Below are 19,543 nucleotides of genomic sequence, written 5' to 3'. Positions count from 1 at the left end.
GATATATATAGATATATCTATACATAATATATAAGAATACCCCTGGGCCGCCAGGAAGTTAACGTCAAAGGCCTGCAGTTTTAACCAACTCGGGTGGCACATAGATTGAGCAGCTCATCTTAACAAAAGCTGTTTTGGTGTACGTCCGGTCACGGATGAAGGCGGAGCAGGTGACACACGTGCCGACATGGCGGGCATATTCTCTGTGACAAATGTAACGTGCAAGCTGAGTTCCATCACACCTGCTCTCTTCTTAACTCAGTCTCTCCTCCAGCTGGCCACCCTCCCATTCATCTTCGTACTCCATCGCTCATTTTTCCGCCATGTTTGCGCCCCTCCCCAAACGCCCCCCCTCCCCGCCTTTCCATCCCTCCCGACTTGTCATCTATCTCCAACTTCTCCGCATGCATCCGCGCTCCCGTCCCGCTGTGGGGGAGACACCTTGTATCTATTTCACTCTCAGTGGGGGAATCGTTTAGAGGAGATGACCACGTGCTGGCGAACGCACGCACACACAAGTGTCAAAACTATTAAGTGCAACTGGTGGTGTTACTTTGCCAGTGAAAATCTTAAGGGTGATGGGGAGAAGGCGTGGGGAAGGGGTTTGCGTGGGGGTGGGTTGGGGTTGAGGTGGGGGGGCAAGGCTGAGGTGCAGGAAACAAGAATGAAACACAGGAGCAAGCAAAGCCGGCGAAAAGCAATCCTGTTGGAGCTGATAGATTTCTGTGACAACAATGTTATCTTGCGACACACACACACACACACACACACACACACGCACACACACGCACACACACACACACACACACACACGAAGGAAAACACACACACACACACACACACACACACACACACACACACACACACTGACAGGCAGGGAGGAGGACGGACTGTAGGAGGAGATACAGAGGTACATAAGAGTACTCGCGCTCGAAACAAATCCGACCAACACAAAACACGCATATGCACAAACTCATTTCAACCAAAGCTCAAAGATACAAGACACTCGCATGCTAAGATCGGCATGAAAAAAAGTCAGAAATACACAAAAATGAACATGCTCACTGTTTTAACGCCAGCATGCGTGTTTGCATAGAACTCTGATATGATTAAATTTAACTGGTAAGACTTCACACTGTCTTATACAGACGCAAGGAAGATCAGACTTGTTTGCTTTTTCATAAGCTTTGCGGGCGCTATTGATGCTAATCCGTGCAAAACACTTTGCGTTGCGTCTTCCTGCGCAAATTAACTTTGATTGATCGACTCTTCTTTTGGTAATTGGCTATTGTTCTGATCTTGACATTGTTCTTATGTTGATCCTACAAGGGCCAGTTTCTTTAGCACTTAACACTTTCTTATGTTTCAAACATCTGTTGGCAAAATGGATTGATTAACTGATTGATCGATCATGCCTAAAAATATAATAAAGAAATAACAATAAAAGCAAGCGCAGAATGCCATGGCAACTGGTGTGCGAAAAGATTGACATCACACATACACTTTTTCTTTTTGCTCTCCTGAATAAATGTGCCCTTTGTCTGTCTGAAGCCGTCACAATTGGATTTGTTTTTTTTCACAGCTTCCGTGGCCTTTACGCACATCACACACACACACACACACACACACACACACACACACACACACACACACACACACACACACACACACACACACACACACACACACACACACACACACACACACACACACACACACACACACAAACACACACACACACACACACACACACACACACACACACAAACACACACACACACACACACACACACACACACACACACACACACACACACACACACACACACACACACACACATAGGTTCCTCGTGTAAGGCCAATTCATTTTACCACAAGTGGTGCTCGATTGGATCTGCTCTCAGTTCAATTACAGCTCACCTTGACTGACCTTAAGGTGCCCCAAAGCACCCCTGACATGCACACACACGGATATGTGTGTGAGTGCGTGTGTGTGTGCATATACCGTAATTTTTGGACTACTAGTCACTCCGGAGTATAAGTTGCACCAGCCTAAAAATACACAATAAAGTGAAAAAAAACATATATAAGTCGCTCCGGAGTACAAGACGCACATTTGGGGCGAATGCATTTGTCAAAATCCAACACCAAAAACAGACATGAACCAGCAACAACAGGCTAACGTAACGGGCCTGACGTAACATTCAAAGTTATTCAAGTAAGTATTACATAAATAACACGTTTATCAAACCATCTGTGTCACTCCAATTCATTAAATCCATCGATGTGCTTTATGTAAACAATGCTGCAGTACGCGTATGCGCCGCATATGCTGACGTCGGACTATTTGTTTATTTGTTTCCATTTCTAATTATACCACAGATCCATATAACGATATATAAAGTATATTTCGAATAACTATCATATTACAACATTATCAAACCATCTGTCTCACTCCATATCATTAAATACATTGATCGGCTATGAGGTAAATAATGCAGAGTACGCTCGCCCTCTGATTTGTCGTGATTTCCATTTCTAATTATTTCACAGACCCATATAACGATATATAAAGTATATTTTAAATAACTATCATATAGTAACAATATTATCAAACCATATGTGTCGCTCCAATTCATTAAATCTATCGATCGTGCTTTATGTAAACAATGCTGCGTATGTGCCGCATATGTTGACGTCGGACCCGTTGCAAATTGCATTTCTAATTATACCACAGACCCATATAACGGTAAATATAGTATATTTTAAATAACTATCATATTACAACAACATTATCAAACCATCTGTGTCACTCCAAATCATTAAATCCATCGATCAAATTCCTCGTTCTTCATGTCAACAACGGCACGGGTGGGCTGCAGCAATCTAGTATATAACTATGTTGTAGCGTTAACAAAGTACCAAGAAAGACGTGGGTTTGGTAAACGGCTCTTTATTTAACAAAACAAGAGTTCAACGAGCCAACAACTACTGAACATCCAGCCACGGTGGTGGAAGAGAGCTCCATAAATAGGACCGGATGTGCGTAAAAGCCATGTCCGAACCCCATCCACCGTCCCCGAACAGCCACCCGGCCGAGCGCCAGCCCCCGACTTCCATCCACGGAGGTGAAAGACAGGTCTGTCCAGTATGACCGGGCGTGCGTAAAAGCCATGTCCGAGCCCCATCCACCGTCCCTGGACAGCCACCTGGCCGAGCGCCGGCCCCCGACTTTCATCCACGAAAGTGAAAGAGAGCTCCCGTCGAGAAGGACCGGGCGTGCGTAAAAGCCATAATAGTTTTTCAAACCTTCTGTGTCACTCCAAATCATTAAATCCTTCAAACTCTTTGTCCTCCGTGTCACAAACAAAGCCGTTAATGATGCCGGTAGTACGTGGGGCCCTTTGTCATCTTCGTCATCCCGTGATCAAATCCTTTGTCTTTTATGTAAACAACCCCCGCGCGGCACGGGTGACGTCACTTGCAGTTCAAATGACAGTAATCCCTTGCTACATCACGGTTCGTTTTTCGCGGTTTCACATCGCAGATTTTTGAATTTTGAAAATTTTTGAAAAAAATCACATACGAGTCGCTCCTGAGTACAACCTCAGATGCACAAAGAGAGTGTGGCCTATTTGAGACAGGTTAGGTCATAGTGACATCAGACACACGCAGCGCACACACACACACACACACAGACAAAGAGACTGTTATTGATTGCGTGTAAGCTTATCTGGATGGTATCATCGGTATTGATGGTCAGAGAGGGTCGGGCTGATCGATACGATCTGCTGCTGCGCTGTCATTAGAAGTGCTGACGCCACGCCAAGCAAACACACAGAGCACACACAGGGCACCGGTGGCTCGCGTGCACGCACATTTGCATGCGCATGTTTAGCGCAGGGTAAGATAACCGCCATGACCTGTGGTGGCCGCAGACACCATTTGGTTATCTTTGACGTCGTTCATTTCCTTTGACACAACACAAGTCACAATTTCACTAATAGACACACACACACATGGAGACACTCTCATTCATTCATCTGTTTAGTCACAAACAAAAAGCTTTTATTTTAGAAGTGATATATGTAACTACTAACTTACCAACAAACTAGTAACTAACTAAAGCTAAAGCAAATATTATCAGAACAAAGAGCTGAAGCAGAGCTACCTTTACTCTTTTCCAGTTAGATTTTGAGTTCAGTCTACGCCCCCCAAAAAATTAAAATTTATCCTAAGATGACAATACATTCTCTGAAAAATATTTTCCTTACGTTTAAGTTTTTGATACATTTTGACCTCCATCTCATTCCTTCCTTACAATGTTTTAAGATTCTTCTCATAAAACATTATTGAAAAAAAAACTAACAAATTAATTTCAATGTTTGTCATAAATTTACCATTTAAATCCCCTATTCTTAAAAAAGTAAGATTATAAATACTTTCTTTAGAATTGTTAACATTTTTACCATAGTTGAATGTTGTTAAATTAGACTTCGATCTCGTTGTCTTTTTGTCTACAGTTTTTTCTCAAAAGAAAAAGAAAATTTCCTTGCAACAGTTTTCTCCCAAAATATTTTAGAGCGAATCCAATCTTGTCATTCCACTTTTATCGCAGAAAAATGTTTCAAACTAAACATATGAATCCAAATGTCCATTTTCTGCATCAAATCCTACTTGGAGTGTATCCCTGACTGTCATGTCATCATAATGATGTCATTCCTTTTTAGGACGCACTGTTTGTGACCACTTGTCATTTCCTCATTTCATCCCAATTTGTCATCAATTTTCAGCGCAGGTAAAGAAAAACTAAGTGCTTACTTCCGCTGTTGTGGCTTGAATGAAACTATTTTTTCCCTTTCGTGAGGATTAAAAAAAAAAAGAAATGCACATGAGCAGCACTGTGATTGCTTCTGTCTAATATTGACACAACCTTTCGGTTGATTGCTAGTGAAGCCGTAAAGTAGCCTCGAGAGGCTTGTTTTGAACTGCACACGTGTCGGAATGAATGGCACGAGATGGCCTACCTAATCTTGTGACCGTCAGCAGCTGTTGTCCGCTAACGTGTGACTCGTGTGTGTGTGTGTGTGTGTGTGTGTGTGTATCATTGACATGCTTGAGTTGACATCTGTTTTGTTGCCCGTGGCCTTATTCAGTACATGCGAGCGGGACGCGATTCATACCCGTCACTTAAAATGAACACAAAACTAAATCAGACATTGGTACGGAATGTGGCTTGAGCACATACATCCACGGTGTAAACCAGCCCTTTGAGGACCTACGTATCGTCTTTTGCCGGGGGCAGGGGGTGTTTGGATGAGGAAAGGAGGGGGGAGGGAGGACGGAATCTTGGCCAAAAGACAAGAGCTGCCAGGCCGGCCACGCTCGCCTCCAGTAGAGTGCGCATCCTTGGCCTTCTGTTTCCCTTCCTCTTCAAATCACTGAGCTCTCCACGTGGGTGCGTGCGTGCATGTGAGCCATCCAGATGGAGATGGCTGAATAATGGCCGGATTGTTGTTGTTTTTAGGACGATTCGATACTTGTTTTTACTGCTCACTAAATTGAGACTGAACAGGAGAGCACGGTGACAAGAGGAGGGGCAGCTAAGCTCTAAGGCGAGCGTGGACGCAATCAAAGGGGAGAAGAATGAGAAGCCGATTGAAGGAGAAGACGAGGTGGTGAAGAAGAAAGGCGGCCTGCTGATTGCGTGGCATCAACGCGCACGGAAATCTAATGAAATGACAAGAAAGGCAAAGAAGGAGAAGTCCCCAGAAAAGAGAAGAAAAGGCAAAAGAACACAACAAGAAGTCTTTCCTGGAACGTCTTCCAACTTTTAAGCAGGCAAACGCGTCCAGCAGATGACGCTTTGTTGAAAGACAATGACATTATTATTCCAAGTTTTTAATGTTGACTTTGGACATCATGGCGGTGTTTAGAGAGCTTCAAAAACCGTCATGATGACCAAAGTCAACATTAAAATACATACGTGCAAGTCTTAGAGACACGTTGTTTTGGTTTTCTACGGTTTTTCTGAACCCATACTGTTCCTCTTCGTTAAGAATGCACAATTTTTAAGAAAATTGGCTTCCCCTGTGTTGGTCATGGTTTTTTATTTGTGTGTAAATGAACCGACAACACAAAAAAGAGTAGCCCTTCCTATTTACCCTAAAGCTATCCCTCCCTCCCTCCCTCCCTCCCTCCCTCATTTATTCATTGTATGTGTCTTCTTGTTTTTACTTTTTGTGTTGTTTTTTTGGATGTTTTGTTATATGTCTTGTCACTGTGGGATAGTAGGTAACGCAATTTCGATCTCTGTGTCTTGGCATGTGAAATGATTGACAATAGAGCTGACTTTGACACACACGCACGAGAAACCTGTAATGAGCATAACATGGCTCTAGTTGAAGAAATGACCAATGAGGCGAACTTGTCTCATTTCCTGCAGTGCAACGCTTGGGAAAAACAATAAAACAATGGCTTCAAGTAAAAAAAGAAAAAAGAAGCAGCGAGTCATCAGACTAAAAAATGTTAGTGTGGGTAAACTTGCGTCTCACTCGGCGTCTCGTCCATCTGCTTGCATTTCCGACGTCACCATCGCACCTGGCGACCATCCATCTCCCCTCTGCCCCCCCTACACCTCCAGTACCGCCCACCTCATTGGCAGGGTTCACCCGAGTCGCGATGACGCCCCCTCAACGCTTCCAGCTCGCTACCCCACAGTTGCCATGGTGATGGGGGAGCTACATAAATATATACTTAAGCATGCGGCACTCCACAACTCATTAAGAACATCTTAAGAGGGAAAATCATTCTCTGGAAGGAGAGGGGAGAGGGGGGTGCTTTGTTTTTAAAGGGCCACGACAGCTCTTGCAGTAGACTTGGCATGTTGGATAAGTGTCATTTCTGTTCCGGCAAGTCCAGGAAGAATTCCTTGTAAACATACGTACAGGTTGAGCTGGCTGCTGTTGAGCGCAATATACTTACTCCAGAGTTTTTTGGGTTTTGTTGTTTACAAGCAAGCCCGCGACACAGCAACACTGATAGCATTGAAAACGCTTTAAGCTTGATGCAAAACAACGGCCACAAAAACTGATGAACTAAGCGGGAACAACCCAGATGATAAAATCTGCTAACTGGGGAACAACTGCAGCACACTTAATTTTGCTTGGACAAGCAAAATACAGAGAGAAAACTACCCAAATGGATTAGGCAAAACCCAATTTTGCAACTTTAAACATGACATCGGCAAGGCGAGTATTGGCTGCCGCTGCCATGGGGAACGAGAGGCCACCTTGGCAGCGGCTCCTTTCCTCATTCGTGTTTTTGAAATCCCAAGAACAAATGAGCCAAATATTTGGATGGTTCTTTGGATCGAAGGGCTGACTTCTTAACCTGTGTGTGACTCGGCAGTTTGCAGAGAGAAAAAGAGCTGTCGCTACAGCATTTACACTCCCAAGATCAAGACGACTTATAGCACTAATATAAAGCCTAAAGTCACTTTGAATTTGTCTGAGTGCAGCTAAAAAAGCTCTTAGGCAGCGTTGGCCTGGGCAGTTTTCCACTAAGACTGATGGCGCACAAACGAGCTGTCGTTACCGTGGAAACTTCCAAAAAGGCGACATCTGAAAGTGAAGACTTAGAGTAACGTGTTGACGAGTAAACACGCTTCGCACGGTTCCCTCTGAGGGTCAACGTGGGAAAACTCTTCATCTTCCGTAGGACGGCGTAAATAAGTCACATGGGTCAGCCGGGCGCTCGCACTGTGTCACGGGAGGACACATGCACACAAACACGAACACACACACACACACACGTAAAGCATACCCACACGTAGCTGTGGGCAGCAGATGGCTCCTCAGTCATGGCTGATGTTTCACACATCCACAGAGTTCCTGCCATGTCGCATGCACCACACGCACGCACGCACACGCACGCGCGCGCGCGCACACACAAACAAACAAACAAACAAACAAACAAACACACACACACACACACACACACACACAAACAAACAAACAAACAAACACACACACAAAACTATAACTAGAATTTTGCGCACGTCTACTGCAATAACGAACGACAGACAATAGGAATGACACACACACAAACTACACACAACGACTGCACGAACATGTATGGTAATAACTACACACATATACGAATAACACTAAGACCTATCACCGGTACACACACAATTTAACAACAGATACCAACGACACATGTAAACAAACATTCTTATGGCTGTTAAAAAAAGAAAATCCAAAGCCCATTTGGTATCAGAAAAAAAAAACATTATCGACAAGTGGAAAAATGGGCTACAATCTGGTATTTGTGTAAAACCCCTGAACGATATTGACACATGATGTGGCGAAAGCGGCGCTACACTATTTGCCTTGACTGGGATGGACGTTGCCGCGGTAATGTGTCTGCCAGGCTGGCCGATGTTGGGAAAAGGTGTGAAAAATTCACATGGCTGCGCACAAGCTCCAATTGGATGCATCTTTCCTGTGCAAAGTTTTGGCTCATGAGTCAGGTTGACACTGCTGGTGCTTTTCAAAGCGAGAAAACTCATCAACACTTTGACAGTCATTAAGAATGAAGCAACACCATTTGACAAGCAGCCATGTTTGCTAGCTTGGATGCTAATCCATCTAAATCAGAGGTGTCAAACGTACGGCCCGCGGGCCGGAACCGGCCCGCCAAGGGGTTCAGTCTGGCCCGGGGGATAAATCTGCATTATTAAAAAAAAAGAATGAACTTCATTTTCTTTCGAATCTGCAGTTCCTATATTGTCCGCTAGGGCGCTGCGGCGGAACTAACAGCAGAGTGAAGCACTGATTGGTTCTATCCCTTTACCCGCTTTTTCTGTTGACGCTGGCACCCTCATCAGCGAAATGTCACTGTCAAAAAAGAGAAAAGTGGACACAGAGTGTCGGATTTTTCAGGAAAAATTGACCTCTTCCTATATGTTCACGGAGGTGAATGGGAAACCTGTGTGCCTGGTGTGCATGCAGCAAGTTTCGGTGCTTAAGGAATACAATATTCGGCGCCACTATGAAACTCAGCATGGTGAGAAATACAACCGCTTGCACGGAGAAATGAGAAAACAGAAGGTAAATGAAATGTTGGTGAGTCTGAAGAAACAGCAATCTGTTTTCACCCGGAGCCGAGAGGCCAGTGATGCTGCGGTGAAAGCCAGCTATCTAATTGCTAGCCAAATAGCATTAGTATCAAAGCCGTACTGCGAGGGGGAGTTCGTCAAAAACCGCATGCTGAAGGCTGCCGAAATTGTGTGTCCTGAGAAGAGACAAGCTTTTGCCAATATTAGCTTGACGAGAAATACCGTGGCAGACAGGATTTCTGAACTATCGACAGATTTGGGCAGCCAACTGAAATGCAAAGTGGAGTCATTTCTGGCATTTTCTGTTGCAATTGATGAGAGTACTGATATTACAGACGTCGCTCAACTGGCCATATTCATTCGTGGAGTTGACGAGACTTTGACTGTCACAGAGGAGTAAGTTCCACAAAACTGTGACTAAATGTTTTGCAACATTGTACAATCACTGTGATCAGTTTTCATGCATAATGCACTTAAATAAATGTTAAACTGAGTAAAAGTGTTGTTGAAATTGCACATACTTTTCCTAAAAACTCTTAAGTTGTTCATAATATATTTAGTAAAAGGACAATTCATTTAATATAACAATTTTATCATTTACTTCTTCTCCTTTGCACTAATACAAAGAAAAAAGTGGACTTATTGTTACTTCTATGTAATTTTGCAATGGGTTTACTGTTCTGGCCCCCTCGAGATCAGATTAAGCTGTATGCGGCCCCCAGACCAAAATGAGTTTGACACCCCTGATCTAAATAGCAAAGCCAAGCTGACTGAATGCAACCCTTTCAAGTGATAAAAGTGTCACGCACAATTGCTCGTGCTGTGGACGTTCTTTCCGAATTTGAATAATTTCAAATATGGCCAAGGATATAGGCTTAGAAATTGTGTCATTTTAGAAATTGTGTCATCTAAATGCGCTGAAACCACACCCCACTCAACTGTCAATCAAATACCTCCACTATGACCCGGGAAAATTGAGGCGATGTCATCTAGCATTGCAAAATTATGTTCATATTCGAGCCACCATAATGCACCAGGCAGAAAAACTCTTTATGGCTAACAAAAAAAAACCCCAACCATCTCAAATTGGATTAAAAAAAAAAAAAACCTTCTAAATTCAATAACGTTTATGCACTCTTGGGGGACAAGCAGGCATTCTTTGGCACAGGGATGGGCAAACTTTTTGTCTTGGGGGCCACATTTACTTTTAAAATTTGACAGACGGGCCAGGTCAGCACAAGATACAATACATATAAAAAAAACCAGCATTTGTTAACAGTACATATCAAACATAAAAATCTAGGCAGCGCCATCTTGAAAATTTCAGGTGCATGCCGGGAAAAAATAAACACGGATTCTACTTATATGGGCATGAGGTGGAGTCATGGATAGAAGTTTGGGCGGGACCAACGGCAGAGCGGGGAGGCTGCGATTGGTTGCGAGGGCTGGATCTCAAGGACTTTGGTCAATCAACCTGTCAATCACAACGTAGCCACGTAGCCTGCTTTATCGTTAAATATAAAATCAGGGAGGCCAACATTTCACAAATGAACACCAGACTGCATTGAAGAAGGCTTTAAACTAGCGATTGAGACCATAAACACATTTTGAAAACGTTTACTGAGGTTAGAAATCAAGTGAGAAGGTGAATTCTCCATTGACTTGTATAGAGCCGGACCTCTTTTTGAACACAAAATGGTCGCCCCCTGGTGTTGAAATTCCTGTCATTACAAGTCAAAATGAAATAAATGCAATCATTCACATCAAACCTTAATTCTGTACCAATCTTCGGCGGGCCGGATTAAAAAGACCAATGGGCCGGATGTGGCCCGCGGGCCGTAGTTTGCCCACCGCTGCTTTAGCAGCTACATGAAAAGTCTCACTCCACAAGTCAGAATTTTTTTTCTGCCTTCTCTCAGTGACGAGCTCAAACTCACGAGCAATAGGTGACAACAGTGAAAAAAGATTCACTGTTATGCCCGCACAATTCTACGGTTTGCAGTTATTACACATTATCAGCAATTACCTTCAAACATGCAAACAAATCCAAATTAGAAATCCAATCGTCCAAAGTGAGCCAACCAAATGTAGCTCTGATGCCTTCAATAAGAAAAGGACAGCGGCATCCATTTGAGGTGAATGTTGCCATTTTGTTATGGCTGACCACGTGCTGTCTGTCACCGCACTAATCCTCAACATATTAGCGGGAATGTGCACTCAAGGTCAAAACTCATGCGATCTCTTGCTGTCTCATTTTGGGCTCTTTAAAATGGGCCAAACGCTCGTCAGGAAGGAGATCGGAACATCTCCGATCGGAGGACTTTTCTGGGCAAAGTCCATTTGAGGATTCCGATCGTGTCTGAAAGGGGCTGACTTTGGCTGCTGATGGAGGTCTGGAGAAAGAATCCAAAGCTACATTTGAGAATTAATGCAGTGAATTAAATTTTTTTCAGGCATTGTTGCAGAAAACTAACTAATCAGCTCATTACTGAAATAAATATATTTCATTGTGTGTGTGGTGCGTGAATATATATACATACATACATATATATATATATATATAGCATTTCAGAACAGCGGAACAGCATTTATTCTTTCATGAAAAAGTAAGACCATGTCGGGCATCTAAAAAGAAAATCGCTTTCAAAGCGACAGAGGGAAATTGGTGGCGAACCCAGCGACCTGTCACGGCACAGTGGTTGGGAATCACCAAGCCAATGTATATGAAGGATGATCTCCTTTTTCTTTCTTTTGTGCTGCGCAAACACATATCACATCTCAGCGGCTTACTTTGAGGCGTGTCGCTTTCACGCCGTTTCATCAGAAGGCCACCCGCGCCGACGGAGATAAAATTAGTCGTCGTGCGCACAAGGAGGCAAGGTGACTGGCGGCCGTCGTGTGCGCTTGTTTGCCAATTAACTCTCCGCGTATATATAGCGGACTATTATGGGAAGAGGTGACGGATGCGGCCGCTGTTTCAAAACACTCATTATTGCTTCACTTTCTTTGACAACTTGTTCGCATTATTACTTTGACGCATTTTGCTGGAGAACTTGTGTGACAGTGCTGTTGTTGTTTATATATAAAAAATAAAAAAAAACACTGATTAATGACAAAAAGTTTGATTCGAGCCACTTGGAGGGAGAGCTTGCATGTTTCAAACCATCAACCAGATTTGAATGTGGCCGGATTTCACGGGAACTTCTGAGCAAGGCCACGCCGCTAGTTGCAACGTTGTCAAAGTCGTAACAACGACCCCCTGTCCGGACGCTCATCAAGATGCCGGCCCGGCAAAGGTGCCTTACCGTTTTGTTGCTTTGGTGTCCGCCGGCTCCAATTGGTCCTCGGAACACCCCTTTGATGCTCCTGAGCTGTCCGTCACGCAGGTGGGTGGAGCTGATCACGATGTAGTAGCACGCCATCGGAAGCTCCTGGCTGACTTTGCCGGACTTGCGCAGGGAGTGGAAATCGTCCTCCTTGCTCCTACTTGTGAGCAACCAAACACATAAAAAAAATGGAGTTTATTCCCTCTTGCTGACACTTTTGCGGATGAATTGTCTTTCTCTTGCTAGTTTCTCTTCCGAAATTTCACTGGTCTCATGTCCTAAATGCGTCTCTTCTTGCCACTGGCTGCGCGTTGCATCTTTCTTTAGTAGGTTTCTCCCAAATGTTGCCCCCAACTCGCCCCGTTTGTCTCAGCTCCCAATCCTCCTCCTTCTGCACTTTTGCTGCTGTGTCCCGTCAGCGTGGGGTCGGAGACGAAGAAGTAGAAGCGGCGGGCGGCAGCATTGCCAGTGTGCCGCTGGCGCCGCTGCGTTCTATGGGGCAGCTGCCTGCGAAACGCTGCGGTGGCACGTGCGAAGCAACCGAGCTGAGCTTTGGATGCGCGGCCGGCAGAGAGCTTTGCTCCTCACTTACCCGGCGTTACCATCTGCCCTTTTAACGCATGGAGTGCTGACGCTTGCTCTCGCTCTCTCTCTCTCTCACTCGCCCCCCCACCTTAATCATCTCCGGCTCTGGCTCTCCCTCCTCCTTCTCCTCCTCTTCAGCCAAAGGAGACAAGCTCCACCTACCGGCGAGCAGGGAGGCGGCGTGGAGAAGTTCTCTCATTCTACCCCCATTGAGAATTAAGGTCCATGGACGCTCTTTGTCGTGCTCACTGGGACAGCTTTTAGTACACTCATTGCATGTCAGTCAGGCAAAATGCTCCCGCTGACATTTGCGTGCTGCTATAGTTTTGCCTTCAGATATGAGTTTTTAAGAGACCAGACTTTTTGTTTTGACTTGCAAACACAAATTTAAGATACGAGTACTGTATGGCGACAGTGAACTTAAGCAAGCAGAGAATGGAAAATACTTCAGAAAAGAGATTTTCACATTGTGTATTTAAAAAAGAAATTAACATTAATTAACCTCTGCTAGCTTAATGCTAAAACACAATGGAAAACATAATTGACAGGCTAACCAAACCAGCACCGATGTCCCTTTAAACCTCAAAGTGGAGCAACAATAATATAACACTAACAGGCATATATTCTTCATCGTCTACAAAGAAGGCCAAGTAGGGATCGTGAAAAAAATGCGGCAATGGCTTGCTCAATCTGATAGCCGCAAGGCTTGAGCCGTAACAGTTTTTTTCTTTTTACTGGAAGCCACGAGGCATCCTCCAATGGTTTATGATATGGAACATTCTGCGGGAGATGAGTGTGCATCCTGCCGGGTTTTCCCGCCAGACCTGTTGGGATACAATAAGATCGGGCTGCGACATGAGCAGCACAATGTGCAACTTGCTTTGGGTGTCACCAATTACAATTCCTCCCGTCCAAAATTGCATGACTCAAAAAAACGATTCAGAGGGATTATCCTGTGGTGCATTCCTCCCTGGCCTGCTCGTTAAAAAGAAAAGGGGAGCACAGACGGTTGTGCTTGATGTTTGTTTTCACAAAAAGCTCGTTTGCTCCACATTTTAACCAGCCAATGTGTTGATACATAATTGGTTCAAATGTTTTGGGTGTCACCAGGTTAACACCCAAAAGCTGAAGATGGTCCAAATAAAAGCAGTCGGAAGCAGATGGGCAGCAACTCCTTCCCAAACACAAAACCGCACGGACTCTGGCGGTCTGCTTCACGCTTGGTTTTGCTAAAGTGTATTGTGGGAAATGATTGACGGCGGGAGACCATTTGCCTCCTCTCCGTGACCGCTGACGCAACCACTTTGTAGCCGCGGCTGAGAGTTGAAAACCGCGCAATCCTTCTAAACGTAACGGGAACTTTCTGAAAGCAACCAATAGAAGCGCAAATTGCTCTTTGGATGCCGGCTCTCGCTGACCTTTTGACAAGACAACATTAATACAGACTCAGTGGCCACAATATTAGGAACACGAGGCGTCCATTTCCTATGGCGCTGAGCGCTGTTAGGCTGATGACCAAGGTGGAGCCTACCCTGCCTGATGGAGGCGGAGGACGAGTACACGCCTGACCATACGGCCAACTAGGACTCTGAAATATGTGATAAGTGAACTTGAAAAACTATGTGACATGAGTTTAATTGACAAGTGCCACTTAACTCACGCAAACAAAAGCACATGCCTTGGCTCACCGTCTCCATTGTGCTAAGCAGAAGGCGTTTTCCATCTCCTCAACTTCTCAAGGTCATCTCCATCTCACTGTGTGTGCCCAATGCTACGATGAGGACTCCCAATGGCAAAAACAAAGCACAGGAAAAGCACGTCAAGGTTTCAATTCAAGATGACTGCGAGCATCTTTCACTTCTTTGCCTTTTTTCTAGCTCGAATGCACTCAAGGACCAAATTGAAGAATGAAGCAATAATAATCAAAACATTTTAATGGGAAAATGATGTCATCCCACTAACTGAATTAGAATATTTGTTTGTATCGAGAATTGTTTCTTTCTATATGCAACAAATCTGGGGGGGGGGGGGGGGGGGGGGGGGGGGCGTTGAAACATTTACGCATGGCTGTGGCAGGAGTGTCGGGACCAGCTCCCCCCACCCCCTGGAGAATCTCTTTCTTTCTCTGGTGCACTGAGCAAATATTGCTGCAGAGCGTTGAGGAAAATAAAGGCCACTCTAAGCGGCTTATCTGATGAATTCCACTCCCATGATCCACTGCTGTAATAATAAGCTTAAAAACCTCCCTTAAGCACCGCTGGATTCATTTAACAAATGCAAATGTCGCCTGTTTAAGTCCTTGCTGGGGTCGCTATTTATTTACTCTTTGATTCATATAAAGACGCACATTATGTAAGCAGTGAACATATGTTTGCAGATATGCACATTGCCAGCGTTGTGCGCATTAAACGAAAGCCTGCTTTATTTAATAATACATCACACGCACACTGGGAGCAATAAGAGAACTCACGACGGCGGAGCAACAAGCCTGAAGAGAAAGAAATGAAAATGTTGTATCCCCGCGAGAGGATGGGATGTTTTGCTGCTTTGTGATAAGTGTGTGAACTCTGACACACTCTGCTGGACCATGAGATGGTCCAACACGCAGGATGGATAAGACTTAAGTGTTTGCACTGGAAGATCCTCTGGCATTTTGCCGCAATACAACATGGGGGAAAAAGAAAACGCTCACATACTGCACATAATAAGGCAGGTTTTAATGATTCCTGAGTTATTTCTCAGAGAAGTATGTAGACTGCACTGGACTATAAAGTCGCTCCGGACTATAAGTCGCACCAGCCATAAAATGCACAATAAAGTGAAAAAAAACCCATGTATAAGTCGCACCGGAGTATAAGTCGCACTTTTGGGGCAAATTTATTTGTCAAAATCCAACACCAAAAACAGACATGAACCAGCAACAACAGGCTAAACGATATGGTATGCTAACGTGATTTATACACAAACGAGGAGCTGAGAACGGGCCTGACATGACATTCTGAGTTATTCAAATAAGTATTACATAAATAACACATTTATCAAACCATCCGTGTCACTCCAATTCATTAAATCCATTGATCGTCCTTTATGTAAACAATGCCGCATATGTTGACGTCGGACCCGTTGCAAATTGCATTTCTAATTATTCCACAGACCCATATAACGATATATAAAGTATATTTCAAATAACGATCATATAACAACAATATTATCAAACCATCTGTGTCACTCCTAATCATTAAATCCAGTGATCAAATTCCTTGTCCTTTATGTCAACAACCCCGCACGCGCGCCGCACAGATCTAGTACCGTAATTTTCGGACTATAAGTCACCATTTTTGTCATAGTTTGGGGGGGGGGGGGGCGACTTATACTCAGGAGCGACTCATATGTGATTTTTTTTCACAAATTTTCCGTGATCGAATCCTTTGTCCTTTATATAAACAACCGCCGCGCGGCACCGGTGACGTCACTTGCAGTTCAAATGACAGTAATCCCTTGCTACATCGCGGTTCGTTTATCGCGGTTTCACTACATCGCGGATTTTTGAATTTTGAAAATTTGTGAAAAAAAAATCACCCCCCACCCAAACTATGAAAAAAACCCGTGACTTATAGTCCAAAAACTACGGTATACAGAAAGAACTACCGTATTTTCTGGACTATAAGTGGCAGTTTTTTTTCAGTTTGGCCGGGTGTGCGACTTGTACTCAGGAGCGACTTATATGTGAAATTAACACCATTAACACATTACTAACTTACTAGTAGTAGATTCACTTCACATGTTATTTTCAGACTAAACCGCATGAGGGCGTCTAGGCCTGTGGAATAATTGGGACCGCAACTGACGATGAGCCTGATTCCGTCCACTGACTTTCAGAGTCAGAGGAGTTGTTTATAAGTGACACACAGGGTGAAGACTTCGATGGATTTGATCATTTGGAGTGACATGGATGGTTCCATAGAGTTGTTATTTATGTTAGAGTTATTTGATATAGCGTTTATATATAGTTATATTGGCCTGTGGAATAATTGGAACCACAACTGACGAGTCTGACGTCAGTGCCGCATCCACTGACTTCCGGAGTCAGCGGAGTTGTTTATAAGTGACACAGAGGACAACGATTTTGATGGATTTAATAATTTGGAGTGACACGGATGGTTCCATGAACTTGTTATTTATGTTATAGTTATTTGATATATCGTTTATATATAGTTATATAGGCCTGTAGAATAATTGGAACTGCAACTGACGAGTCTGATGTCAGCGCCGCATGTACTTCTGGAGTCAGCAGCGGCGTTGTTTACTCAGAGGATGAAGATTTCGATCGATTTAATGATTTGGAGTGACACGGATGGTTTGATAAACTTTTTATTTATGTTATAGTTATTTGAATAACTGTTAATGTTACGTCAGGCACCTTCCCAGTTCCTTGTTTGCGTTTGTGTAACGTTAGCATACTGTATCGTTTAGCCTGTTGTTGCCTATTTATGTCTGTTCTTGGGGTTGTATTTTGTCAAATAAAGTTCCACCAAAAATTTGACTTGTACTCCAGTGTGACTTATATATGGATTTTTTTCCTCTTTATTATGCATTTTATGGCTGGTGCGACTTGTACTCCAGAGCGACTTATAGTCCGGAAAATACGGTAATAATAAATAAAATTGGAGCACTTACAGGGGTAAAGTTAGCAATGCGATACAAGCTACACGCATAGCTCCGGAGAAGACATGACCGTGTGATAAATAAATACTGAAGAGCGATGCAACAAGATGTCATCAAGTGCATTCTAGTAGCCGTAGGAAACCTAGGGGTTAGATCGCCAAAGGGGGTTAGATCACCAAAATGATTCCCGAGCGTGTCACCGCTGCTGCTCACTGCTCCCATCTCCCCCAGGGGATGGATCAAAATCACACGGGGATGGGTTAAATGCAGAGAACAATTTTCACCACACCCAGATGTGTGTGTGTGTGACAATCAATGGGGCTTTAACTTTAACTCTACAGTAGCTTCAGCAGCTCTATTTCCTTCATTAAGAGCCAAATCTCTCCCTTTGTTAAGAGCCAATCTGTCCCTTTAAAGGACACATCATGGAAAATCGACTTTTTTGCCTTTAAAATAATTTTCTTGTGTATTTGGAGTCTCCAGGATTGTAGAAATGTAATCTATCCCTCCAGGTACTGCAGAGATACTTTTATTATCTGTTTTTTCATTTTTTTTCCGTTTTCTATTATGTATTTTTATCTATTATATCACATCCGTTAGGGCGGGACAAACCAAACAAGGTAATGGGTGTTGCCAAACGGAAATCCGACTCATAAACATGGCAGATTCGCAAATCCGCCATGTTCATTTTTCTGAGAGACTTTTGTAGTCCAAACAACTCAAGGATGTCAAAGTGGAGGGATTCGAATGTTTCGTTGTTGGATGCATCAATCCACATGACTCATTGCACAACATCAGAACCTCAAAGAAGTGCCTGGTCAAATTTAATTTTTTAAGCAGTGTTCCCACATCTGTGGGCTAAATCCTGCTTGTTCAAGGAGTGATTCAGAAATCTATTGTCAATATAGAGAAGGATTCGCTGAAAGACTTCGTTTCGTTGATGGTTCAGTTCCTTCAATCTCTGGAAATGACTGACACAGTAAAGCGGTAAGCTTGAGATGACACAAAAATAATAAACTGTATTTCACTTTGTCTATGCACTCATTTTCATAGCATTAATGTCAGTCTTTCTGCTGATTTTGGGGCTGTGCGCTGTTTTCACTTATTCTGGGTGTATTTTGAGTAGTTGTATTAGACGAAATGCATCAAAGGTGCTGTATTATGCTGGAGGAACACAATAATGTGGTAAATGCATTCGTTAGCTTTTTTTTGTATTAGACATCACAAAACTCAAATTTTTCATGATTTTTGCGCCGCACCAGACTACAAGGCTCAGGGTTCAACCTTGTGCAAAAAGTAACGGCTTGTAGTCCAAAAAATACGGTGTACGCACGCACACACACACAAACACACACAATGAAAGCAGCCTTAAAGCATACCTGTGCTGACATGACATCAGTGAGGCCGCCATGCAGTTAGGCCTGGTGAGTATCCGCCTCCTCTCCCTGGAGATGCTACAGATGGGACGGCTAGAGCCATACTGCGGGCCCTCATCCAGATGCTGAAATGTCATAAAAACATCAAGGGAGGCCCGGTTGGCTTCGCCGTGGTGAGTCCCGGGTGGGGCCGCTGAAGAGCAACAAAGAGGAAAGGCCAAAGCCAAGCGGTCGTGCTCCACTTTGCACTGTGTGCGCGCGCGCGTGTTCTGGACCCACCTACAATCGGACAAAATCTGCCATGGAGAATATTTTGAACATCCATCCATTTTCTAAACCGCTTTGTCCCCACGGGGGTCGCGGGCGTGCTGGAGCCTATCCCAGCCGTCAACGGGCAGTAGGCGGGGGACACCCTGAACTGGTTGTCAACCAATCGCAGGGCACACAGAGACGAACAACCATTCGCACTC

The 19,543-nt window shown here is 44.0% G+C and overlaps 1 protein-coding gene across 2 annotated transcripts in view; it reads right to left on the bottom strand.

Moving 5' to 3' along the window:
• Nucleotides 1–13,102, bottom strand: part of LOC147050463 (uncharacterized) — a 27,398-nt gene extending 14,296 nt beyond the window's left edge. The window contains exons 1-2 of one of the 2 annotated variants that reach the window (XM_085923018.1): nucleotides 13,040–13,094; nucleotides 12,427–12,607 (exon numbers count right to left, since the gene is read on the bottom strand). In XM_085923018.1, the coding sequence (XP_085779144.1) occupies nucleotides 12,427–12,543 (117 nt within the window). In that variant the 5' untranslated portion in view covers nucleotides 12,544–12,607; nucleotides 13,040–13,094. Of the gene's footprint in view, nucleotides 1–12,426 lie in introns of both variants that reach the window. The other variant, XM_085923019.1, reaches the window with a different exon arrangement.
• Nucleotides 13,103–19,543: the final 6,441 nt, after the last annotated feature.

This window comes from Syngnathus leptorhynchus, chromosome 10 (assembly GCF_054491065.1).
Source record: "Syngnathus leptorhynchus isolate UIUO chromosome 10, UIUO_Slep, whole genome shotgun sequence".
In the NCBI taxonomy this organism is placed as follows: domain Eukaryota; kingdom Metazoa; phylum Chordata; class Actinopteri; order Syngnathiformes; family Syngnathidae; genus Syngnathus; species Syngnathus leptorhynchus.
This window is presented reverse-complemented; position numbering and strand designations above follow the sequence as displayed.